The sequence below is a fragment of the Macaca nemestrina genome, chromosome 18 (genome assembly GCF_043159975.1).
Source record: "Macaca nemestrina isolate mMacNem1 chromosome 18, mMacNem.hap1, whole genome shotgun sequence".
NCBI classification, from domain to species: Eukaryota; Metazoa; Chordata; class Mammalia; order Primates; family Cercopithecidae; genus Macaca; species Macaca nemestrina.
In genome coordinates, this window is record NC_092142.1 from 20,863,952 (window position 1) to 20,890,106 (window position 26,155).

The 26,155-nt window shown below is 50.1% G+C and overlaps 2 protein-coding genes and 1 non-coding gene across 5 annotated transcripts in view; 2 read left to right on the plus strand and 1 right to left on the minus strand.

The window, feature by feature from the left end:
* Positions 1-5,437, plus strand: part of LOC105485003 (short chain dehydrogenase/reductase family 42E, member 2) — a 40,709-nt gene extending 35,272 nt beyond the window's left edge. The window contains exons 12-13 of the mRNA XM_011747150.2: positions 174-247; positions 3,946-5,437. Of these exons, the coding sequence (XP_011745452.2) occupies positions 174-247; positions 3,946-4,200 (329 nt within the window). The 3' untranslated portion in view covers positions 4,201-5,437. The remainder of the gene's footprint in view (positions 1-173; positions 248-3,945) is intronic.
* A 4,038-nt stretch (positions 5,438-9,475) lies between these two features.
* TRNAL-UAG (transfer RNA leucine (anticodon UAG)) lies at positions 9,476-9,557 on the minus strand. The gene has a single exon. It is a non-coding gene; the product is annotated as a tRNA-Leu (tRNA).
* A 10,136-nt stretch (positions 9,558-19,693) lies between these two features.
* The window catches only part of LOC105485054 (eukaryotic elongation factor 2 kinase), an 89,547-nt gene continuing 83,085 nt past the window's right edge, over positions 19,694-26,155 (plus strand). The window contains exon 1 of one of the 3 annotated variants that reach the window (XM_071084229.1): positions 19,694-20,157. The gene's annotated coding sequence lies outside the window, so the exon portion shown is untranslated. The remainder of the gene's footprint in view (positions 20,158-26,155) is intronic. The other 2 variants (XR_011616343.1, XM_071084228.1) reach the window with 2 other exon arrangements.

Here is a 26,155-nt window from a genome sequence, read left to right on the forward strand (position 1 = left end):
TTCACAGCTAAACAAGGCACCCCAGCATGGGCTGCTGATTTAAAGGAATCCAGTGACTTTTGAAAGTGACCTCTAGCAAAGCAAATGGTGCCCCCATTGATTTGTCCCCAAGGGCCTCCCTGGAGTTTGCATAATGTGAGGCCCCTGGTCACTGGCCCCCTTCTTCCCTGCAGCGGCAGTGATGGAGCACCTGCATCTGGCCCTGAGACCCATCTGCTGCCTCCCACCGCTGCTCACTCGGAGTGAGGTAAGTGGGCTGCTGCTGTGGGAGCCTGGGCCCTGCTCCCCATCCCTCCCTTCCCACCTCTCCCCACCATCCCCACTGCTACCACTCCTTACCCCTTTGACACCATGACGATGGATGCTTGTCTGAGGTCTCAGAACTTTCCATGTGGGCCCAAAGCTGGTGCTATTTCTGTTATGATTACCCCAACCTCTGGGTTTTTGCTGAGGCTGTGGGTCTGAAATGTGACAGCTCCAAGCCCATCCATCAACACTGTTTTTTTCATTCATAAGCATCTTGTCTTTCCACCAGACTGGAGGTTCCCCAAGGCAAGTTTCAGGCCATTCACTTCTTTGAATGCTACCAATCCCACCAACTCTCAACACACACACATATACACACACACACACACACACACCAGCTTGGTGGTACTAGGCTCATAGTTCATGCTTACTGAATAATGAGTATATATTAAGTACCTACTATATACAGAATATAATTATTTTTATGAGACAGGGTCTCACTATGTTGTCCAGGCTAGTCTCAAACTCCTGAGCTCAAGAGATCCTCTTGTCCAGTTGTGGTGGCTCACACCTATAATCCCAGTGCTTTGGGAGGCTGAGACAAGAGGATCACTTGAGGCCAGGAGTTTGAGACCAGCCTGGGCAACACAGAAAGACCTCATCTCTACAAAATTTTTAAAATTAGCCAGGCAAGGTGGTGTATGCCTTTAGTCCCAGCTCAGGTGGGGGATCACTTGAGCCCAGGAGTTCGAGGCTGCAGTGAGCCACAACTGCACCACTGTACTCCAGCCTAGGCAACAGAGACTCTGCCCCTAAAAACCAAAAAAAAAAAAAAAAGAGAGAGAGAGAGAGATCCTCCCTGCTCAGCCTTCTAAATAGCTGAGATTACAGGCATGCACCACCATGCCTGGCTCAGAATTCTCATAATAATGATGATGCAGGTTTATATTTGCTTAGTTAAAAGAAAAGATGTTTTCATCGCAGATTGTAAATAGCAAAGCAATAGGTGGTATTTGAGGTTATTTGCAAAAATCCTTCCAGTCCAGTCGGGCGCAGTGGCTCACACTTGTTCCCAGCACTTTGGGAGGCTGAGGCAGGTGGATCACCTGAGGTCAGGAGTTCAAGACCAGCCTGGCCAACATAGTGAAACCTTATCTCTACCAAAAATACAAAAATTATCTGGGTGTGGTGTCACATACCTGTAGTCCCAGCTACTCGGGAGGCTGAGGCAGGAGAGTCGCTTGAACCTGGGAGGTGGAGGTTGCAGTGAGCTGAGACCACACCACTGCACTCCAGCCTGGGTGACAGAACAAGACTCCATCTAAAAAAAAAAAAAAATCCTTCCAGTCCACTCTCATTTGATTGTCTCTGATGCCTTGCTAAGTTAAAAAGGTCAAAAAAAAAAATCATGCTCTCCATTTTATGACAAAAAATTGAGCATTAGGAAAATTATTGATTTGTCCAAGGCCACACCATACTGGAATTGGCTTCAGACTCCATGTTCAGTGCTCTTTAACAAGGGCAGTCAGAGGGGGAGAGTGGAGAATGGGCCACAGAAAGAAGTAGTCACCTATGGCTTCTCCTTTGAACTATCCGGATCAGTAGAGGAGAGAATAAGATGATACCATCTCTTGAGTGATGACAATATGCCAGGCACTGTGCTTTATGTCATTTAACTGAGTTGTAGACACCATTGTCCTCTCCATTTAGAGAGGTGGAAGTGAGACACACAGTGAAATAACCTGCCCGTGATCACACACTTAAATGGTAGAGCTGGGACTTGAACCCAGACCTCAGTGATTTCAAGCTTAACCATTAGCTTGTGAAAATGCATCAGGAATCACATCCATAAAATAGCTGCCAGGGTGCAGCTGAATTGTGGTCAGGCAGGGACTTGGCTCCTCTCCCTCTTCTTTAAGTTGGGGATTTCCTTGTTCAGTTCAGGGGCAGTGTCCTTAACTGTGGAAGTTCCTTGGCTGTGGCTCGGGTACCCTCTGCTGGTCAGTCTGTGACACACCAACCAGTCCTCCAGTTTGACTTTATAGCCTTTAACGCATTTAACATGTTTTTTATTTTATTTATTTATTTATTTTTTTTTGAGACGGAGTCTCGCTCTGTCGCCCAGGCTGGAGTGCAGTGGCCGGATCTCAGCTCACTGCAAGCTCCGCCTCCCGGGTTCACGCCATTCTCCTGCCTCAGCCTCCCGAGTAGCTGGGACTACAGGCGCCCACCACCTCGCCCGGCTAGTTTGTATTTTTTTAGTAGAGACGGGGGTTTCACCATATTAGCCAGGATGGTCTCGATCTCCCGACCTCGTGATCCGCCCGTCTCGGCCTCCCAAAGTGCTGGGATTACAGGCTTGAGCCACCGCGCCCGGCCTAACGCATTTAACATGTATTCAGCATCTCCTGTGGTACCAGGCACTGTGCTGAGCAATGGAGGCAAGAAGACATAGTCCTTGCCCTTGGGGAGCTCCTAGTCCAAAGGGGAAGACAGCCCACGAACCAGGCAACTCAACACTGTAATTAGAGCCACTTTTGGGAAAATCGCGAGAAACTCCAGTGCACACAGAAGGGGCGCCTAAGCCAACTCTGAGGAAGTCAGAGAAAGCTCCCCAGAGGAGGTGACATCTAGTGTGTTAGGGACCCTGCTTATCTAGCATAACTCAGCTCCTGTGCTCCCCAAAGCTCTGCACTTAATGACTGAGACAAAAACGGACAAACACTGGTCTTTCTCCTCACCCCCCATTAAGCATCCAAGACCACAGGTTTGACCCCAGGGGCTGTTTCAGTGCCATGGGAGAATCCAGCAGCTGGTGGATTATTCCCCCAGGGTCTGGCTGAGGCACAAGAGAGGAAGAAATGAGTCAGCTGGGAGAGCATCTTCAGATGCCAGCACAGCAGGGAAGAAATTAGGCTAGAACCTGGCTCCCCTGTGTGACCCCGGGCAAGTCACTCAACCTCTCTGATCTTTTTCCAAGTATGCACAGAACAGATAGTGCTAGTACCACCTGAGAGGATTAAATGAGGTAGGGCATGGAAAGGATTTAGCCCAGGCCAAGTGCAGGGTGTGTGTTCCTCAACTGATAGCTATCATTACTACCCTTGACACCAGTGGGTCCCAAGCCATCTGGCAGCAGGGGAAACACAGCTTAGACCCTAGAGAGTAATCAGTTCTGCATAATCGAATTCCTCTCTTAGGGAAGCTTAGTTAATCAGTGAGGGCGTGAAGGCTGCGACTGGGGCCCGCCTGGCCACAGTTGGTCTGGGGTTGGGAGCAGGAAGCCAATGTCGTTTCCTGGAGATGTTTCTGGCAGGCGTTCACCGTCTCCTAGCGGATGCCTAAGAATGTATCAAGGGCCTCCTGAGTCCTAGCACCGTGCTAGGCCGGGAAGATGAGTGTAGGGGTGAGACCTTTCCTTCTTAGGGGCCAAGGAGTTAAATAAGGTGCAAATTTAGCGGGGCTGAAGGGGGCGACGCAGAGGTGGCACCCTCCAATAAAAATGAAGATGGAAGGAAGAAATGAAAACCTCTCTAATGAGGGCATCGCAGGAGCAAGACGCTGTCCTCGGGTCCTTTTAAATCACTGTGCAATGGAGGGGAAATCCCTGCCCTCTCTTTTCCCTTTCCGTAAACAACGAGGTAGAGGATGCCCCCCTCCCACGAGCCCCGCCCTCGGATGCCCCGCCTGTCCCCGCAGGTGCGCAGCGTGGCCGTGACGCACACCTTCCAGATAGCCAAGGCTCGCGCCCAGCTTGGCTATGCGCCCGACAAGTTCAAGTTCGCCGATGCAGTGGAGCTATACGTGCAGTCCACTACACGGCGGCCCCGCGGCTCCACGGCGCGGACCCTCCTGCGGCTGCTGCTCGGGCTGCTGCTGTTCCTCGGCTTGCTCGCCCTGGCCCTGCACTTCCTAGGCCTGCAGCCTCTGCACTCCTCCGTGGAGCGCCTGTGACCGCCCGCCGCCCGCCGCCCGCCGGGGTCGGCACTGCTGCACCCTCTCCCACCCGCGGCTCCCTGGGCTAGTACCAGCCCCTGCCCCGCCTTCTGGGTTTGAGCGCGCCTCTGCTCCGCCCCTTGACTCCTAGCCACGCCCCTGAGCCGCCCTCCAGACCTAGCCCCGACCCCCGAATCCTGGCGACGCCCCTGACTACTCCCAGACTTTGCCTCGCGCCCCTCCTGTGTTTTGGCCCCGCCCCCGTCCCGCCCCGCCCTCCGAAGTGGGCACGCTCCCCCTCCACCCCCTGAATCCTGGCCACGCCCCTGGTCGGCCCCGACACCTAGCCCCGAGTCCCTTTCCATGTTTTAGCCGCGCCCTTGACCCGCCCTTCAAATTGGGCACGCCTCTTCCCCGCCCCCTGACTTCAGGGCCTAGTCCTGAGCCGCTCTCCAGGCCTAACCCCGCCCCATGTCATAGCCACGCCCCTTCCCCCCTCCATGTTTGGGCACGCCTTCTGAGTCTTGGTCACACCCCCGCCCTGCCCCCTGAGTCGTGCCTTCGTCCATGTCCCTCCCTCCAAGCCCTGGCCCTGCCCCTTTTTTCCTCCCTCCGGCCTGCCCCGGTTACTGACATGGGCCAAGGCTCACAGCCTCCTCCGCCTTCTGGACCTTCTCCTAGTCTCTGCCCAGTTCCGGTCCGCCCCCAGATTCTCCCTCGTTCTGGTTTCGCCCCTTTTCTGGTCCTCCCCGCACGCTTGAGCCCCCTTGGCTTCTCCTTTTGGGTCTGGCCTTGCTCCTCCCTCTGGGTCCAGTCCCGCCCTTCTCGCGTGTAATTGGGTCCTGGCCCTGCCCCCTCCCTCTCTGGCTTCACCCCTTTCCAGGTCCGCCTCCTGGGTGGGTTCTCCCCAGAGCCTGGCTGCCGGGTCGCTATGGGCTAATGCAGTCTGGGGTGGAGTTGATATGAGTTTGCGCCGTCAGCTGCTGCTCTGTCTGGTAACACTGCTTTCGATCTCCCCGACCCAGTGTTCTGGGCTTCTCATTCACACAGATGTGTTGACAGCCAGGGCTTGGGGGAAAACCAGGACGCAAGCTTCTGCCGAGCCCGACTTGGCCTTTTTGGGTTCCTGTCTGAGGATGACAGCATATTAAGCACAGGTTTTAGTACCCGAAAGAGCATCAAAAAATTAAAAAAAAAAAAAAAAAGAACTTTTAAAATAATTGGATGTCTCGATGAAGTACCAATAAAGCTATAATGGGAAAAATAGAGTTTAGTTGGTTGCATTTTATGATTTAGTACTATTTCTATTTACTAATTAGAGGTAGTGGTGATCACCATAATCTTTAAAGTTTAAGGTCACAAAACTTCTTAATCTAGCCCTGCTCTCCACAGAAACTTCGCCCCCTATCATCTTGGTGTCAGTTATCAGTTGTGAGTACCAAGACATCAGTGTGTCAGTACAACCAGGTATAGATCGTAGTATGCACACGTGGGACTGGCAGAGAAGAAAAGCATCACAAGCCTGAGGTGGAGGGGATGGAATGGGCTCATCAGAACCAACATGGCCACAGCAGCGTGTGTCCCACTCTGCTGAACAAGGTGGGCAGTTTGGGATGGAGCTAAAAAAAAAAACTGTATGCTGCTCTCTGCTAGGCTGAATTGTAGGTGTGTATATAATTTTTGAAAGATCAATAATAATCCTTTATGTTTATTTAATGCTCGACAGTGTGAAAGGGCTTTCATCTATATGATCTTGTTTAATTCTTACAGCCACTCTTAAATAGGATTTATTATTCTCATTTTATAGATGACGGAAACTGGGGCTTTGTCTCATTCCAAAGAGCAGAGGAGGGTGGGGGTTTCTGTTCTACAGCTGTGGGAATTTGGAGGAGCACCGCCTAAGCCCCCACTGGCCTAAACACAACACGTGGTAACTTCTATTTTTCTACACCCTGGCCATGCCAAGGCTTGCGGTTGAACTCTGGGATTGGTCTCATTCTCTCAGAGCCACAAACCTCGGACCATTTGAAGCTGGCAGTCCTGGGGCTTCCTTTCCTCTCGATAACATGCTTACATCCAAACTCACTTCCTTCCTCTCTTTCTTCTCCCTGCTAATCCTGGGAAATCTATTCTTCGAGCAGGAAAAACAGTGTCACACTGCTCACATTATTTTCTAGATCTTTTGACTAGTGCCAAACCTCAGCTTTTGAAAACCCAAAAGCCAAGAATCAATTTATTTGTTTTCTGGATTTCTCCAACTCATCTATTCCTTAACACTCTGGAAGCAGGATGTCTAAACTCTGGGCATGGGGACAACATGGATCGCTATGTCAAGAAAGCTTTTTTCCTTTCAAGCCTCTTTATCCAATGGAAAAGGAGGTGGCATCCCCACCCAACAGAAAAACTGAATCACTGTAAGAATTTTTGAGACTGCCCAGACCACTAGCCGTGAGGTTCTGAAAGGGCAAGTAGGAGGTTCTAGCTTACTTGGAGACACTAAGGAGAAGCATCACAAATGCAGGAAACAGAGTTGTCACAGTGGGCAGCCCAAGGTAACATAGTCGATTTGAAGGGACCATCAAGACAAAACTCATAAGCTTTCCATTATGGGTGCTAAAGCTATTCCCCATTGTAAACCCAATGCCAGGCATCTAAAAAATCCTCAAGTCTCTCTCATCTTGAAAATATCTTCCCAGCAGGGCGCAGTGGCTCACACCTGTAATCCCAACATTTTGGGAGGCTAAGACTGGAGGATTGCTTGAGGCCGGGAGTTCAAAACCACCCTGGGTGATATGGTGAGAACCCTGCATCTACCCCCCCCCCAAATAATTAATTAATTAATTAGCCAGATGTGGTAGCACCCAGGAGGCTGAGGCAGGAGAATCACTTGAATCCAGGAGTTTGAGTCTGCAGTAAGCTATGATTGCAGCACTACACTCCAGCCTGGACAACAGGGCAAGACCCCATCTTAAAAAAACAAATAAAAAAATCCTCCCCTGATTCCCCCATTTCCCCTCCCACAACTCTTCCTTTTGCTCCTCCTCTTCAAAATCAAATTTTGTGATGAATTGACCATACTTATGTTTCCATTTCTTCTCGTCAACCCATTCCAAAATGACTTTAAGATCATCAATGATCTTGTCCATAAATCGTAATAGATATTTTTCAGTCTTTATTTTGCCAATCTTCTTAGCTGTGTTCAACATAGTTGACCGCCCCCTCCTTCTTGATCCACTCTTCTTGGTCTCTATAAGACCACACCTGTTTTCCACATATATGGCTGGCCTTTCCCGTCTCTTTCACATCTCTTTCACTGGCTTTTCTTCCACTGCCCTCCCTTTAAGATGATGTCCCTCGGCACTCTGTCTTGTTCCCTCTTCTCCCTCTGCGGGCTCTTTCTGGGTGAGTTCATCCTTTCCCATGGCCTCAGTCTCTAATACCTCCCAAATCTGTATCATTTCCTTGGAGTGCCTCTTGACCTCCAGAAATCTATGTCCAACCTCCTACTCAACCCCATATCCCACAAGAATCTCCAACTCAATGAAAATCAAACTGAAGTCATCATCTCCCACAAACCTGCTTTCCATTTATCCCATGTTCCCTCCGAGGGAGAGGAGAAGCACAACCAGCCATCGAATGACCCAAGCCCAAATCCTGGGCATCATTTTTGACATGATCCTCTTCTTCTCGACATGCTCATCAGTGGATTATGTCAACTCTGTCTGTAAAATGTCTCCCTGACTCACTCCTTCTGTCCCGTACCTGGCCACTATTGTGGCACAAGCCACTGTCCTTTCTCCTAGACAATTGCAATAGGCATTGAATGGGACCTCCTGTCCCTGCTGCCAGTGGGAACTTTCTTTTCTTTTCTTTTCTTTCTTTTTTTTTTTTTTTTTGAGACAGAGTTTCACTCTATCGGCCAGGCTGGAGTGCAGTGGCATGATCTCGGGTCACTGCAACCTTTGCCTCCAGGGTTCAAGCAATTCTCCTGTCTCAGCCGCCCAAGTAGCTGGAATTACAGGCGCGCACCACCACGCCCAGCTAAATTTTATATTTTTACTAGAGACGGGGTTTCACCGTGTCGGCTAGGCTGGTCTTGAACTCCTAACCTCCAGCCTCGGCCTCCCAAAATATTGGAATTACAGGTGTGAGCCACCATGCCCAACTGGTGAACTTTCAAATTCCAAATTGAAACATGCCACTCTCTAGCTCAAAAGCCTTTCATGGTTTCCCATTGCCCTTGGGAAGGGACCAAGTTCAAAGCTCTAACTCGGCATTCATGGTCCTCTTTGCCCATCTCTTCAGCCTCACCTGTTGCCAATACTCCACCTCTACTCTCTGTGCAGCTGCCCTCAATTGCCTTCACAGCGTCTCAGCCTTAGCAGACTCTCGTCCTTTAGGAGTTCCCTCTTCTTGGAAATCCTCCCCCGCCTTCCCCACCCCCCGCCCCCGAGCCCGCGCCTTCACTTGGCTAATCTCAATTTCAGGCCCCAGCTAAATGTCACTTCGTTGCTTCTCAGGGGCCAGGTTAGCATGCTGTACTGCCTAACACTTCTCCCACGTGTGATTAATTACAATGACAATGTCTGCAAATTCGATGGGTTCGAAAACATGTCTGCCTTGTACACCACCGTAGCCTCAGGACAAGCACGGTTTCTGGCACATAGTAGGCCCTTCATAAACAGTTCAACAACTGTTTATAAATGAGGACCCCTAAATCAAGCCTGAAAACCAAGTAAGAGGTGAATCAACGAAGCAGAGACCTCAAGGTTGGCACCCCCACGTAGGGCCAGACCCCTACTACTCCAGGGTCACCTGGCAAGAGAGGTTTATGGGGTCCCTGGAGCCCTCTAAAGTACATGGAGCAGGCCAGAAAGGGACCCCCCCCCACTCCCTAACTCAGGTCATGATTACAACCACCCGCAACTAACCATGGGAAGACCCAGACAGGCTGTTGGGAACTTTTCAAGCTAGGTCGGACACTTTCGCCTGGAAATGGAGAGCCGTGTTTTGTTTTTTTTGTTTTGTTTTGTTTTGAGGGAGCTGGATGGGCAGGTGAAAGAGAGGTTTGTATTGGGCTAGAGAGTGAAAGAGCCTGCACTGCAGTTTCTGCCTTTTCTCTTCCCTTCTCCCTTCCACTAAAAAAAAAAAAATCCATTATAAGCAATCTAAAGCTTAAAAAAAGACATCAGAAAGGAGAAAAAAGGAAGAGAGGTTGGAAAAGGACTACATAGAGGACTACATAAAGAGATGGTTGGCCAAGGAAGAAGAAAAAGTGATACCCTCCGGGGTGTGGCAGCGGTGGGATTCGAACCCACGCCATCGAAATGACTGGAGCCTAAATCCAGCGCCTTAGACCACTCGGCCACGCTACCTCCCGTTAGCAAGCCTCTCTATGCAGAATATATTAGGGTGATGACGCAGGCGCCCCCGCCCTCAAAGTTTGCGCATGCTTAATATGGAACCGGCGTCTCCTGCGTCGCTCAGGGAGCGTTGGAGTCACAGTGCTCTCGTGCTCAGCAATAGTAAACACACTAGGAATGCACTATTACAATGAAGAGGGCCTAATTATCAAACATCAATATTTTTAATATTAAATCCTCACATTTGTGTTTGGGTTTGAGTTTTCCTTGGGCGTGATCCTGTCTTCAGCCACGCAGGGGCGCTCCCGCGCTGCCTCTTCCTCCCGGGTGGGCCGGGGTCTTGCGTGGAGCCCCAGTTTGCACCGAATCAAGCTGGGTCCCCAACCTGCGGACGCTCTGTCCTGCTCAAGGCGCCTCTGTAGCTCTGCGTGGCCTCATGGCCTAGCCTTTGCCCTCGCGATGTAAGAATCAAGAGTTCAGCGGGGAAAACCATTGAACGTTGTTACAGATTCTTTGCAGGTGTGGGCTCCTTCCATATCAAACTATTAAGCTTTCATAAGCTGTGCGACCCATTTTACAGAGGAGAAAAATAGAGATGCTAAGTAACTAGCCTCGGGTGTCCCAGCCAGCCGACATTCCCCAGCCTCCCAAGACCCTTGTTCGTACGTGCAGAGGATTTTAGTGTTTTTAGGAAAAAACAAAAAAAAGCAATAAATGTAGAGTACAACCTAGCAAAATTCCATTGCCCATCATCTCGAATTATTACTAACATTTTGCATATTAGCTTCAATTTTTTTTTTTTTTTTTTGAGACAGAGTTTTGCTTTTGTTGCCCAGGCTGGAGTGCAATGGCGCAATCTTGGCTCACTGCAACCTCCGCCTCCCAGTTTCAAGCGAGTCTCCTGTCTCAGCCTCCCAAGTAGCTGGGATTACAGGTGCATGCCACCACGCCCGGCTAATTTTTGCATTTTTAGTAGAGACGGGAGTTTCATCATATTGGTCAGGCTGGTCTTGAACTCCTGACTTCAGGTGATTCGCCGGCCTCGGTCTCCCAAAGTGCTAGGATTACAGATGTGAGCCACCGCGCCTGACCTCAAATTTTTAAAATTAAATTTAAAATTAAAATGAATACTCTAGATAAAATTCAAGTCTCCTTTGATGTCCACAAGTTCTATTCCCCCTTCCTTCTCTTTCAGGAGTTTCCCATCTTTTCAGTCTGTATTTTCCTAATTTCACAATCACATACGGTTTTCTATTTCCTTGCACGTGTAAGGAAAATGGCAAACAAAAATCCATGGTTGTAAAGACAGTCTAGTAAGTGGGTGTGGTAGTCCGTATAATGACCCGCTAAAGATGCCCACACTCGAACCTGTAAATATGTTACCTTCCATGGCAAAAGGGACTTTTGCAGTTGTGATTAAATTAAGGATCTTCTGATGGGGAGAGGAACCTGGATTATCCAGGTGGTCCCAATGTAATCACAAGAGTCCTTATAAGAAAGAGACAGGTGGCCGGGCACGATGTCTCATGCCTGTAATCCCAGCACTTTTGGGAGGTCGAGGCGGGCAAATCACTGGAGGTCAGGAGTTCTAGACCAGCCTGGCCAACATGGTGAAACCTCGTCTCTATTAAAAATACAAAAAATTAGCCCGGCATGGTGGCATGTGCCTGTAATCCCAAGTATTCGGGAGGCTGAAGCAGGAGAAGCACCTGAACCCGGGAGGCCGAGGTTGCAGTGAGCTGAGATCGCACAACCGCACTCCAACCTGGGCGATAGAGCAAGATTCCATCTCAAAAAAGAAAAAGAAAGAGGCAGGAATTCGAGGAGGTATGAGGATGAACCAGAGGTCCCAGTGATGTAGCCAGGAGCCAAGGAATGTTGGCAGTCTCCAGAGACTGCAAAAGGTAAGGAAATTAATTCTCCCCTAGAGGCACCAAATAGGGAACACAACGTGTCTGACACCTTGATTTTAGCATTTCTGACTTCCAGAACAGTACCACTATATTTATTTATTTATTTATTTATTTATTTATTTATTTTGAGACGGAGTCTCGCTCTGTCGCCCAGACTGGAGTGCAGTGGCGCCATCTCGGCTCACTGCAAGCTCCGCCTCCCGGGTTCACGCCATTCTCCTGCCTCAGCCTCCCGAGTAGCTGGGACTACAGGCGCCCGCCACCACGCCCGGCTAATTTCTTTTTTTGTATTTTTAGTAGAGACGGGGTTTCACCGTGTTAGCCAGGATGGTCTCGATCTCCTGACCTCGTGATCCGCCCGCCTCGGCCTCCCAAAGTGCTGGGATTACAGGCTTCAGCCACCGCGCCCGGCCTACCACTATAAATCTGTGTTGCTTTAAGCCACTAAATTTGTGTTTTGTTACAGCAGCAATAAGCAACTAATCGAATGGGTAAACCCATGGGCTTGGGAATGAAACAGTCTGAACTCCCATGAGCTGTGTGATCTTGGAAAAGCCGCTTCTCTCTGGGCCTCCGTTGCTCATCCCTGTAATGGAGTGATACTGATAGTATCTACCACACAGGATTTGCTGTGAGGATTAAACTCATTCATTCTCCAAATGTTTCATGAGCACCTACGATGTGTCAGGTACTGCTCTGGTCATATCAGAGAATAAACTCAATACAGATTAAATGTGGTAATTCGGCCAGGCATGGTGGCTCATGCCAGTAATGCCATCCCTTTGGGAAGCTGAGGTGGGAGGATCGCTTGAGGCCAGGAGTTTGAGGCTATGGTGAGCTCTGATCATACCACTGCACTCTAGCCTGGGTGACAGAGAGAGATCTTGTGTCTGAACACGTGCCAAGCATTTAGATGAATCTCTGGCACATGTGAGAAGGGTGACAGTGATGACTTTGTTCTCTCCCGGTATCTTGAGGGTTCTCACCACAAGGGTTCTTTTTGGTTTTTATTTTGTCTTGTTTTGTTTTTTTAAGACAGAGTTTCAATCTTGTGGCCCAGACTGGAGTGCGATGGCACAATCTTGGCTCACTGCAACCTCCGCCTCCCAGGTTCAAGGGATTCTCCTGCCTCAGCCTCCCGTGTAGCTGATATTCCAAGCACCCGTCACCAAGCCCAGCTAATTGTTTTTGTTTTTTGTATTTTTAGTAGAGATGGGGTTTTGCCATGTTGGCCAGGCTGGTCTCAAACTCCTTGACCTCAGGTGACGCCCCCCCGCCTCAGCCTCCCAAAATGCTAGGATTACAGGAGTGAGCCACCGCGGCCTGGCCACCACAAGGGTTCTTATCCAGGCACTGGCCACTTGGTGGTACTCCACGTACATCTCTCCAAACCCCCTGCTTCAAGTAGGGGTTCTCTCCCAGGATGATACTGGGCCCTGCTAGGAGGTCAACTCCAGGAGTGCAAGTGATGGTGTCTTGTTCATCCACTGCTGTATCCTCAGGACCTAGAACAGTGTTGGCAGCAGGAATATTCCTTGAAAAAATAGTTTTGCATTCTTGATTAAGTCCACTCCATCTTGCCACGTGAACCTAAGAGTCAGAGACAGATGCTTTCGGCAGGAGCTGCCCAGCATAAGGTCTCAGAGAACTTTTGTCTGGACTTGAGTTTCAGCAAGGAACACTCGTTACTTTTGCAAAAGTTGTTTTGTGACTTGTGACTTGCCCTCTGTGATCACAAGAAGGAAGCAGCGTCCCCTTTAGGTAAATTCCCTTACGATTGCGCAAAGCATCTTCGGGCAGTGGACCATCTGCCAACAGCATCACGTCCCCTAACTCTGTTTCTGATCATTTTATGCAAGTCAACACCTGTCCTGCACCTACTAGACCTTATTAGGCAAAAAACAGGCCTTGCGGGCTCAGGGAGGGGTTTCTGGAGCTGCTCAGAACCCTTGTGCTGGAGTTGCTTCTCTAACAGAATGAAAATCCAGTGGAGTGCCGCCCGGTGGCTCATGCCTATAATCCCAGCATTTTGGGAGGCCCAGGCGGGTGGATCACCTGAGGTCAGGAGTTCGAGACCAGCCTGGTTAACATGATGAAACTCCGTCTCCACTACAAATACACAAATTAGCCGGGCGTGGTGGCACGCTCCTGTGATCCCAGCTACTCAGGAGCCTGAGGCAGGAGAATCGCTTGAACCCAGAAGGCAGAGGTTGCGGTGAGCAGAGATCACGCCACTGCACTCCAGCCTAGGCACAAAGTCTTTAAAAAATAAAATAAAATAAAATCCAGTGTTGAAGGCAAGGCCGCCAGTTCCTCTGCTCCACCCTGCATTTCTCCAGGCCCGTCGCCCTGCTGGCCTCCCACAGTCCTGCTGACAAGGCGTCTCTGGTGATTCATGCCTTCAAGGGTAATGCTGCCAGGGCAGCTCATATGCAAAGCCCATGCAAAGCCCAGCCACAGCCAGGCAAGGGTGGGGAGGCCACAGGCACCAGAGCAGCTGGGCTATGTTTGGTTTTTTATTTTTTATTTTTCTATGTGACATTTAAAAATAACTTTTGCAAAAGTAACCCATTTTCCTTGTTGAAACTCAAGCGAAGAAAGGAAAAGCACAAATGAGAAAAAAAAATCCCTTCATTTCTCCACCCAGTTAAACTCTGTCCATACTTTGGTAAGGGAAGCCAGGTTTTGTCTTTTTAAAATTTGTGATGTAGGCTGGGCACGGTGGCTCACGTGTATAGTCCCAGCACTTTGGGAGGCCGCGGCAGGTGGATTACCTGAGGTCAGGAGTTCGAGACCAGGCTGAACAACAAGGTGAAACCCTGTCTCTACTAAAAATACAAACATTAGCCAGGAGTGGTGGCAGGTACCTGTAGTCCCAGCTACTCGGAAGGCTAAGGCAGAAGAATTGCTTGAACCCGGGAGGCAGAGGTTGCAGTGAGCTAAATTGCACCACTGCACTCCAGCGTGGGCGACAGAGCAAGGCTCTGTCTCAACAAAAAGAAAAAAAAATTGTAATGTAAGGCATGCTTGTTGTACATTTTTTAAAATGTTCAATCAAAAGAATAAGATAAAAAAAAAAAAAAGAAAAAAAGTCAAATCACAGGCATAAAGTTAAAAGGGAAATTCTTTCCCTCACCACAGCCCTTCTTCACAACCGAATACCATAGCTCAGAAGTAACCACTGTGAAGAGTACCAGTTTGGGCTGGGTGCAGTGGCTCACACCTGTGATCCCAATACTTTGGGAGGCTGAGGCTGGCGGATCACCTGAGGCCACTGAGGTCAGGAGTTCCAGACCAGACTGGCCAACACGGCAAAACCCCATCTCTATTAAAACTACAAAAATTAGTTGGGCATGGTGGTATCCACTTGTAGTTCTGGCTTCTTAGGAGGCTGAGGCAGGAGAATCGCTTGAATCCAGGAGGCGGAGGGTACAGTGAGCCGAGATCATGCCACTGACCTCCAGCCTGGATGACAGAGTCAGACTGTCTCAAAAAAAAAAAAAAAGAAAAGAAAAGAAAAAGAAAAAAAGCTGGGCACGGTGGCTCACACCTGTAATCCTAGCACTTTGGGAGGCTAAGGCAGTCGATCAGTTGAGGTCAGGAGTTCGAGACCAGCCTGACCAACATGGTGAAACCCCCGTCTCTACTACAATACAAAAATTAGCCGGGCATAGTGGCGGATGCCTGTAATCTCAGCTACTTGGGAGACTGAGGCAGGAGAATTGTTTGAACCCTGGAGGCGGAGGTTGCAGTGAGCTGAGACCACACCACTGCACTCCAGCCTGGGCAACAAGAGTGAAACTCCATCTTAAGAAAGAAAGGGAAGGAAGGAAGGAAGGAAGGAAGGAAGGAAGGAAGGAAGGAAGGAAGGAAGGAAGGAAGGAAGGAAGGAGGGAAGGAGGGAGGGAGGGAGGGAGGGAGAGAGGGAGGACCAGTTTGAATGTATCCTTTCAGATCTTTTCCTGTGCAAATATATAGGTGAATGAAAACTCGAAGCCCTGATGTGTCCCCACCCTCATCCTGGGCTTGGCTTTGCACAGGGTAAGAGAGGAACATGCTATCTACAAGAAGAGTGGGAGCTGAGTGTGGTGGCTCAGGCCTGTAATCCCCAGCATTTTGGGAGGCCGAGCCAGGTAGATTACCTGAGGCAGGAGTTCGAGACCAGCCTGGCCAACATGGTGAAACCCCGTCTCTACTAAAAATACAAAAAATTAGCTGGGTGTGGTGGCAGGTGTCTGTAATCCCAGCTACTTGGGAGGCTGAGGCAGGAGAATTGCTCGAACCTGGGAGACAGAGGTTGCAGTGAACCGAGATCACGCCACTGCACTCCAGCCTGGGTGACAGAGCAAGACTCTGTCTCAAAACAAATACACAAATAAATTAATTTAATTTAATAAATACAAGAAGAGTGGTGTCTTCTCACTTCCTCAAGTCTTTCTGTAGCTACAGGTGGGCCATCCAGATGGCTCTGTGTTGGGCATTTCTCATATCCAGTAGGCCCAGGACCTCTGAGCCTAGGAGGTGAAACACACAACCCAAGCCCACTGTGCGCAGGGAATTTGGGCAGTTAACACTTTGGAAACCAGAGCCTTCCTATGGTGCCTGCGGCCAGTGCAGCTCTTCAGCCCCGCCCTGAGCCGATGGGAGGATTATACCTGTCTTGTTGCAGTTGGGAACAGCCACGTGACTGTGACTGTAAGAGCCGGGGCTCTATCACCATGGTGAGGTAGAAACACCATAACACCATGAGTCTGTCTTTTCTTTTTTTGTGTGTGACAGCTTTATTGCTGTTATAATTGCTGATATAATTCACACACTCTTTTTTTTTTTTTTCTTTTCGAGATGGAGTCTCTCTGTCACCCAGGCTGGAGTGCAGTGGTGTGACCTTCCGAGTAGCTGGGATTTCAGGCACACGCCACCACACCTGGCTAATTTTCGTATTTTTAGTAGAGATGGAGTTTCACCATGTTGTCGCCAGGAGTTCGAGATCAGCCTGGCCTCAAGTGATCCGCCCGCCTTGGCCCCTCAAAGTGCTGGGATTACAGGCATAAGCCACCACCTGGCCTACTGCATTTTAATTATGCATTCCTCAGTCGTTTGATTGTTTTCACGTTTTGCCTGTTATGAATAATATTCCTATGAACATTCGTGTGTAAGTTTTTGTGTGGACATGTGTTTTCATTTCTGCTAGGATTTGAATTGCTGGGTTATATGGTAACTTCATGTTTAATTTTTTTAAGAATTGCCAAACTGCTTGCCATTCCCACCAGCAGTGTATGAGAGTTCTAGTTTCACTACATCCTTGCCAACACTTGCTATTATCTGAGATTTTGATTATAGTCATGCTAGTGGGTAGTGGGTGTGTTTTGATTTGCTTTCTTTGGTCACCCACGCTGGAGTGCAGTGGTGCAGTCATAGCTCACTGCAGCCTCCAGCTCCTGGGCTCAAGCAATCCTCCCACCTCAGCCTGTCGAGTAGCTGGGACTACAGGCACACACCACTGAACCTGGCTAATTTTTCTTTTTTTTTTTTGAGATAAGGGTCTTGTTATGTTGCTTTTGCTGATCTGGAGCGCTTGGGCTCAAACAATCATCCCACCTCGGCCTCCCAAAGTGCTAGGATCACGGGCATGAGCCACAGTGCCTGGCCTTGCATTTTCTTAGTGGCTAATGACGTTGAGCACCTTTTCATGTCCTTATTGGTCATTTGTATATCTTTGGAGAAATATCTATTCCAATCTTTGGCCCATTTTTAAATTGGGGTATTTATCTTTTTATTATTGAGTTGTAACAGTTCTTTATATATTCTAGCTGCAAATCCCTTATCAGATATGATTTGCAATTTTTTTTTTCCCCATTCTCTGGTTGTCTTTTCACTTTCTTTTTTGTTTGTGGTTGGTTTTTGTTTTTTGAGACAAGGTCTTACTTTGTCCCTCAGGCTAGAGTGTAGAGGCGGGATCTTGGCTCACTGCAACCTCTGCCTCCCAGGTCCAAGTGTTCTTCCCACCTCAGCCTCCTGAGTAGCTGGGACCATAGAGGCAAGCCACCACATCCGACTCATTTTTGTATTTTTTATAAAGATGATTCTTCACTATTCTGCCCAGGCTGGTCTCGAATTCCTGAGTTCCAGCAATCCGCCCGCCTCAGCCTCCCAAAGTACTGTGATTACTGGCATGAGCCACTGCGCCTGGCCTTTTTCATTTATTTATTTAATTTTTAGAGACAGGGTCTCACTCTGTTGCCCAGACTGAAGTACAGTGGCATGATCATAGCTCACTGCAGTTTCAAACTATTGGGCCCAAGGGATCCTCCTGCCTCAGCCTCCTGAGTATCTGGGACTACAGGCACCCACCGCCACACCTGGGTTTTTTGTTTTTTTTTTTTAGTGTTTTATTTTAAAGACAGGGGTCTCGCTATGTTGCTGAGGCTGGTTTTGAACTCCTGACCCCATTGATCCTCCTGCCTTGGCCTCCCAAAGCTCTGACATTACCTGTGTGAGCCACCTTGCCCGGCTTTGAGTAATTTTATTTTACCGCAGTAGACATCTCCTTGAAGGCAAGCGTTTCCCCCAATTCTTAGCACCGTATTTGGCACACAATAGGAGCTTAATAAATATTTGCCATAAGAATGAATGCTCAGAAACTCCACTATTACATCCTATCTGCTCAACGACTCCCTGGAAAAGAGAGATTTTTTTTTTTATGATTACTAAAAAAGGCCCAGATTAGTATTTCATTGGCCTAACTTGGATCACGTGCTCATCCCTGAACCAATAAATGGGGCAGAAGGGATGAAATATGCTAATTGGCCAGCTCTGGCCACGTGTCCATTTTTGGAGCCAGGGGAGTGGGGAGGGCTATTTTCCTGAATTGAGAATAGGGTGAACTGGTTCCCTGAAGACTAACCAAGACGCTAATGCAAAGCAGGACACTCCTGCTGGTCAGGCAAAAATGACAGCGCTCAGAGAAGTAAAATAACTTGCCCAAGGGCCATAGAGCTTTAAGCAGTAGCGTCTTTTTTTTTTTTTCAATCTTGCTTTGGGCTTGGACAGACTAGTTCAGCATCTTTGATCTTCCCTTCCTGCCTGACCGCCCCAGGATCAGAATTCTAGGTGCAATTTTGTCTTTTGCCAAAAGCTGGAGTTTACTCTCTTGGGGGTTTATAAATAAGGAAAAAAGTTCTTTGAAGAGCCTGAACTTTGAAATCAGAGAAGTCTGGATTTTAGTGCTGGCTCTGCCTTTTCTAACTGCCTCACCTGGCGCATGTTATTATCTCTTTAAGTCTCAGTTTTGTTCTTTTTTTGTTTGTTTGTTTGTTTGTTTGTTTTGCGACGGAGTCTCACTCTTTCACCCAGGCTGGAGTACAACGGCACGATCTCGGCTCACTGCAACTTCTGCCTCCAGGGTTCAAGCGATTCTCGTGCCTCAGCCTCCAGAGTAGCTGGGACTACAGGCGCGCCCGGCTACTTTTTTTGTATTTTTAGTAAAGACGGGGTTTCACCACGTTGGCCAAGCTGGTCTCGAACTCCTGACCTCAAGAGATCTGTCGGCCCCGGCCTCCCAAAGTGCTGGGAAGATGGAATTAGGAAAAATCCCTCAATAAATGTCACTCACTGTTACTACTTTTATATCTAGAATGTGTGGAATTTCTAAAATTTCACTAACGAAGTATCTAGAAGGACCTAATATCAAAGTGTTCACAGCAGTTATTAGTTTTAATTCGTTTTCTTCTTTATACCGTATCCACTCTACCACTCATGCCACAGGTATTAAGCATCTGTGTGCCACCCAGGCCCTGTGTCAAGAGTTAGGAATAACTAGAGGAGATACTAATTTTAAAACTACACAAATAATTGCAATCGTCATACATGCCTGTTTTTACAAAGCAGAAATCAGGAAAAATAAAGTATTTCCGATAAAACATATTTTAAAGTTATGTACAGAGATGTATACAAACAAGCGATGGGCTTGGATCACTAGTGATTTTGGAAAGGACAGGAATACAGGAACTAAGCGAGGAGCTGGCGAGAGAGGCGGGAGAGGACGGAAGTTGGGCACTCCCTTGAATTGCTCCCTCGCTGCCGGATGCTAGGCCAGCGTTGAGCAGGAGAACCAGACACTGTGTACTCAGCAGGGGGAGTCAGGACTTAGCGCTAACCATTGCACCTGGGGCTAGGAGCCAGCGCCGGAGCCAGGAGGCCCGCTCGGCGGCTGCAGACGCTGTGACGGCCACCTGGGGGCGGCCACGTGAGCGCCACGCCGTGCGCCCGCCAGGCCAGCCCCGCCCCTGCCCGCCTGCTTCTGCTCAACCTAGCCCAGCCCTAGCTCCAGCCCCAGCTCCCCTCCTGCCCGGATCGAGCGACCGCACTCCCGGCCCTGCAGCCACCCGAGTCCCGCTCGCTGTAGCCTGCACGCGAGTCCCTGGCACGCGCCTCTCGCATCCCGGGATCGTCCTAGCGGCCCCCGCGCCCTTCCTGGGATCACTCCGGCGGCCCTGAGCCCCGGGATCGGTCCATCTGCCCCGCGTGGCCCCAGCTGCGTGCCCGGAGCGCCAGCCAGCGCGCCCCGCTCTCCGCTCCCCGGCACTCTCGGGGGGCCCGCCCGCCCTGCACCCTGGAGCTCCGGGCCGCGAGCCTCTGCCAACTCCTCTGGATCCTTGCGGCCGTGAGCAGCGGCTGCCGCGCCTGTCTGCCCGAGAGAGGTAGGTGTGGACGGCGGCCGCCAAGGCTGTGGGGGGCTGGGAGCCGGCGCTACAGGCGTCTGGAGCGTGCTGGGTCTGGGCTTGGGAATGGGGCCGGAGAAGGCATGGAAGGAGAGTGTGGGGGCACTTCTCCTCTGGTTGTTAAACTCTCTGGGGCTCAGTGCTTGCTTTGGTGAAATGGGGAAGTTGTGCGGATTAACGGCGATGTGGATATGGAAAGCAATTGGCAAGCAATGGGCGGTGATCTGGCTGCAAGTGACAGATAGTTTGGGGGCCTCTGCCCGAGACGCCCTCGGGGCCCCTAGGAGGGTGGGCGTATCGCTGCCTTCCTGTCCCCTGCAGGGCTCAGAGCCGCATCCCCCACCCTTTCCCCTGACCTAGAGGCCTGCGTCAGCCCGAATTCCCGGAACCTCCAGGACTGTGTAGACGCGCCCTTGCAGCATTGTTGGCTGCGAGAGTTCGCTTGTTGGCAGGCGCCTCTGACTTGTGCGCCAAGGGGCTGAGCATTAATAAGCCGGTGGCCGCGCAGGGGTGGGGGCCTCCTGGGTAAGCCCCGGCCTAGATCCTAGATCCCCCGGCCTGGGGGATTTCGGGGAAACAGCCCAGCTGCTCCCTGAGTGTGACAGATGGGCCGCATGGGGAAGTGAGATCTGCCCAGAGGGACGGTCCTAGGGAGCCCGACCTCTGGGACCTCGGTGGTGGGCGCTTCTTCAGCCAGGAAAGCAGGAAACACTAGGGCTGGAGTCCTGGGTTGGAATTCTAGCTCATTTCTGCTCTCTGGCCCTCGGTTTTCTCATCGGTAAAATGGGTACAGTATTAGTATCTACCACTTGGTGTCCTTGGATAAAAGTAAATGAGTATGTATATGTCAGGTGCTTGAAACAGTGCCTGGCACACAGTGTGATAGTCTGTGGCCCCGGGAGACATCTGATGGCCGAGGGCCCTGTGGTCGAGGGCCCTGGACAGGCTGTGAAGTCGCAGGGAATTGAGTCACCTAGTCTATCCTAATGTTTTTACCGAGGAGGAAACCGAGGGTCAGAGTGATCCCCAGGCCCACAGAAGCTCCCTCAGAGGAAACCAGTCACATAAACAGATTCTAAAAAGCGAGATGGAGTAAATGGGAATACAGAGCAAACAGGTGGGAGCTGAGAATGCCCACTGTGTGTGTAAAGGGGAGAGGGTGATGTTTAAGCTGAGCTGGGAAGAGGCAGGTTGGAAGGAAGGTAGAGTTCAGAGATGGCATATGCAGGTGTCTTCCTTCTCTGTGGCCTCCACAGCACCCGATGTTCATTCCTTTGTTCAGCTATTAATTCAACAAATACAGTAAAACCTCTCAACGACATGAATTTCAGTGTAACATGGCTGGGATTGGCGTCCGCCCTCCTCTGAGCCCCCTTTCTCAAAGAAGTGGGTGCGGTCCGAAGTTCTTACCCTCTGCAGGGAATGGGAAGGCCAGAAGTCAGAACTGAGATGATCACAGTTTACACATATTGGTGTACATTTTAAAAGCTACCGGTTTTTTGGGCGAGGGGCGTGGTGGCTCAGGCCTGTAATCTCAGTACTTTGGGAGACTGAGGCGGGTGGATCACTTGAGGTCAGGAGTTTGAGACCAGCCTGGCCAACATAGGGAGCCACCATTTCTATTAAAAATACAGGCCGGGCGCGGTGGCTCAAGCCTGTAATCCCAGCACTTTGGGAGGCCGAGACGGGCGGATCACGAGGTCAGGAGATCGAGACCATCCTGGCTAATATGGTGAAACCCCGTCTCTACTAAAAATACAAAAAACTAGCCGGGCGAGGTGGTGGGCGCCTGTAGTCCCAGCTACTCGGGAGGCTGAGGCAGGAGAATGGCGTCAACCCGGGAGGCGGAGCTTGCAGTGAGCTGAGATCCGGCCACTGCACTCCAGCCTGGGCGACAAAGCGAGACTCCGTCTCAAAAAAAAAAAACAAACAAACAAAAAAAAAAACAAAAAAAAAAAACAAAAATTAGCTGGGCATGTAGGCATGAGCCTGTAATCCCAGCTACTTGGGAGGCTGAGGCAGGAGAATCGAGAATCGTTTGAACCCAGGAGGCATAGGTTGCAGTGAGCTGAGATGGCACCACTGTACTCCAGCCTGGGCAGCAAAGCGAGACTCTGTCTCAAAAAATAAGATCCGGCTGGGCGCAGTGGCTCAAGCCTGTAATCCCAGCACTTTGGGAGGCCGAGACGGGCGGATCACGAGGTCAGGAGATTGAGACCATCCTGGCTGACCCGGTGAAACCCCGTCTCTACTAAAAAATACAAAAATCTAGCCGGGCGAGGTGGCGGGCGCCTGTAGTCCCAGCTACTCGGGAGGCTGAGGCAGGAGAATGGCGTGAACCCGGGAGGCGGAGCTTGCAGTGAGCTGAGATCTGGCCACTGCACTCCAGCCTGGGCGACAGAGCGAGACTCCGTCTCAAAAAAAAAAAAAAAAAAAAATCACCATTTTTTTTTCTTGTGCTTTTTGTAACTGTACAGTACTTTTTGGCTGATTAAGGATATATCACTGGCTGGGTGCGGTGGCTCCTGCCTGTAATCCCAGCCACTCTGGGAGGCCGAGGCCAGAGGATTGCTTGAGCCCAGAAATTCAAGACCAGCCTGGCTGACAGGGTGAAACCCGGTCTCTATTTAAAATTTTAAAAAAAATCGCTGATTTGCTTTTAAAACATTTTACTGTATTATGTGGCAGAGAGAGCTATGGGTCACCAGTATCCATGTTCTCATCCTCCTGGGGCGCTCCCTGGATGAATTTTCCCAGGCTCCCTTACCATTCAGTAGGGCCACAAGGCTGAGTTTTCGCTGATGAAACGTGTGTCCGTTTCAAGCCTCGACCCTAAAAACCTCTCACTCTTTCCTCATTTGTTGGACAAGTCAAGGGAACTTTGAAGGCCTAGAGGAGGGCAGAGCCTCAAGCCAGAAGGAGCATTTTTTGTTTTTTGTTTTTGAGATGGAATCTTGCTTTGTCACCCAGGCTGGAGTGCAGTAGTGCGATCTCAGCTCACTACAACCTCTGCCTCCCAGGTTCAGGTGATTCTCCTGCCTCAGCCTCCTGAGTCTGAGCTGGGACTACAGGTGCATGCCACCATGCCCAGCTGATTTTTGTATTTTTAGTAGAGACGGGATTTCACTGTGTTGGCCAGGCTGGTCTCAAACTCCTGACCTCACGTGATCCACCCGCCTCTTTCTAGTGCTGGGATTACAGGCGTGAGCCACCACGCCCACCCGGGAAGCCCGGGAAGGGTGTCTTTAGGGTTGTTATCTTGTGTGGGAAAGTCCCCAAAGCAGTCTCCTTCCGTCTTTGGCGGGGTTGGTGTCTGGTTGCCGGGACTCTGGGAGCTGTGCAAAGAAAGCCAAGGGTGAACAGCAGAAGCTTGGACTTGTTCAAGCTCATTCTCCAGGATTCACTATTTCTGGTCCAGTTCTTACACCTGAAGCAGAACAACTGAATGATCAGGGCTATAGCCAAAGTAATAGCAGCTGGTTGAACTAATTTAAAAGAATCAAAGTTTTTTTTGTTGAGGAAGATTGGGTCTGCTGACCTAAAAGCTGCAGGTCATTACCCCAATGAACTGAGAAGGCTCCTAGAAGGTTTTTAGAGTGATGACCTTGTCTACACCTGGGATGAAGGCGGCCTGGGCCTTAAAGTGTTGCTGGATTAAATGCTTGCAGCCAAGGCTGATGAGCACAAGCAAGGAGGCTTCTTTTTTGTTGTTGTTTTGAGACAGGGTCTTGCTCTGTCACACAGGCTGGGGTGCAGTGGCACGGTGACAGCTCACTGCAGCCTGGAATTCCTCGGCTCAAGTGATCCTCCGGCCTCAGCCTCCCAAGTAGCTGGGACTACAGACATGAGCTACCACCATGCCTGGCTAACTTTTAATTTTAGTGTAGAGATGGGGTCTCACTCTGTTGCCCAAGCTGGGCTTGAACTCTGGGCTCAAGCAATTCTTCTGCCTCGGCCTCCCAAAGTGTTAGGATCACAGGCATGAGCCGTGCCCAAATGTAAGAAGGCTTCACACAAAGGAAGGAATTAGTCACTAACATGCTGATGATAAAGCAGAAGATAACAGTCCCCCCCACAACCCCCAAAGTCCCAGGGCTGTGGGACTCCAAGAGAAGCATTTCAAATGGCTGCAGAGTCAGAGGGTGGGTGGCGTTCTGTTCTCCAGCTGTGAAGCTTTCGAGATCTAGCAAGGACTAGCAAGCCAGAGGAAGCACCCGGAAGTAGATGGCTAAACTGAAGAAAATTGCCCTAGGCCAGTGTTCCTCTAACTTCAGTGCATACCAGCATCCCCAGGAGGACTTGCTTACACTTTGATTGCTGGACCCATCCCCAGAGTTTAATTTAGTAGGTCTGTAGTGAGGCTTGAGAATTTGCATTTCCAGCAAGTTGCCAGGTGAGGCTGCTGCAGTGGCTGCTGCGGCAGCTGGTCCCATACTTTTAGAAGCGCTGGTTAAGGAAGTGATGACTGCGTTGAAAGCCCTGGATTCAGCCCGCACCAGCTTCAAACCCAACTCTAGTCATGTGATTTGCGGTAATTCACATAACCTCTCTGTTCCTTAGTTTTCTCATCTGTAGAGTGAAGCTAAGAGCAACTACCTCCTGGGGTTCAGGGGAGGCTTCCTGGAGGAGATGGCATCTAAGCTGAGACCTGAGGGATGAGCAGACAAGTTGGCCAGGGGATGGATAGGGAGGACAGGCTGGGGTGTGTACCAGACAGAAGGCATAGCATGTTCAGAGCCCAAGGAGGAAGGAGCACATGCCTTCTAGGGAGCTGAGAGGAGTTATGTAGCAAGTGCTTTGTAAGTGATACTGAAATGCTACCAATCTGTTCTGGGCAGGATTGCAGTGGAGAGGAAGCCAACCAGGGTATGGAAAATGGGTTGCTGGATGGGCTGAGACATAGTACAAGTTATTTGTGCTCGTTTTCACTGGCCAGAATGCAGTCACATGACCTTACCTAGCTGCAAGGGATGCTGGGAAACGTAGTCCCTGGCCTGGCAGGGGAGAAAGGATTCCTGGAGGAAAGCCAGCTCTCTGTGCCACTGTGGTTTTCAGGTCCCCTCTCTCACTTCTTCTCCACCTTGCTCACTTTGCTCTGCTCTGTTGGGTGAATGAATTTTACAGATGAAGAAGCTGAGGTTCAGAGAGGTTAAGTAATTTCCCCAGCATTCCTCAGCTGATTGTGACAGGGCCAGGAATTGAATTCATCCCAAAGGCCTTGTTTGGCTAGATCTGGTTTTGGTGCTTTTCAGATCCTCCATGAGCCAGTCTTTCCCACTACAGCCTCAGCCATGTCATTGGACTAAGTAACCCCTATGTGGTTACAACACAGTAGTTTTTTTGTTTTTTTGTTTTTTTGCAGAGGTCTGGGGGCAGGGGGATAGAGTCTTGCCCTGCTGCCCAGGCTAGAGTGCAGTGACGCAGTCTTGGCTCACTGCAACCTCTCCCTCCTTGGTTCAAGTGATTCTCGAGCTTCAGCCTCCTAAGTAGCTGGGACTATACAGGTCGTGCGCCACCACGCCTGGCTAATTTTTTAACTTTTGGTAGAGATGGGGTTTCGCCATGTTGCTCAGGCTGGTCTCGAACTCCTTGCCTCAAGCGATCTACCTGCCTCGGCCTCCCAAAGTGCTGGGATTACAGGGGTCAACCACCGTGCCCAGCCACAACACAAAAGTCCTTCTGTTTCTCCATTATATCAGCAGGAAACTGCCAGCTTTTCTTCACTTACTCGTTCATTCATGCAGCACGCACTTGTGCATTTATGGTGTGTACCAGGCATTGTGCTTTGGGCTGGGAGCTGCAGAGGAACAAGACACGGTCCCTTTTGTTCAAGACACTCACGTGGTCTGGCCACCGAGAGGGCTGGGCACACAGAGTCCATGTGAGAAGTGAGACGTGCTGTGTCCCTGAGCTCACCCACCAGGAGTACAGAGTGTACCGTGGACACGCAGAGGGTGCCCAGCAAGTGGTTAAACAT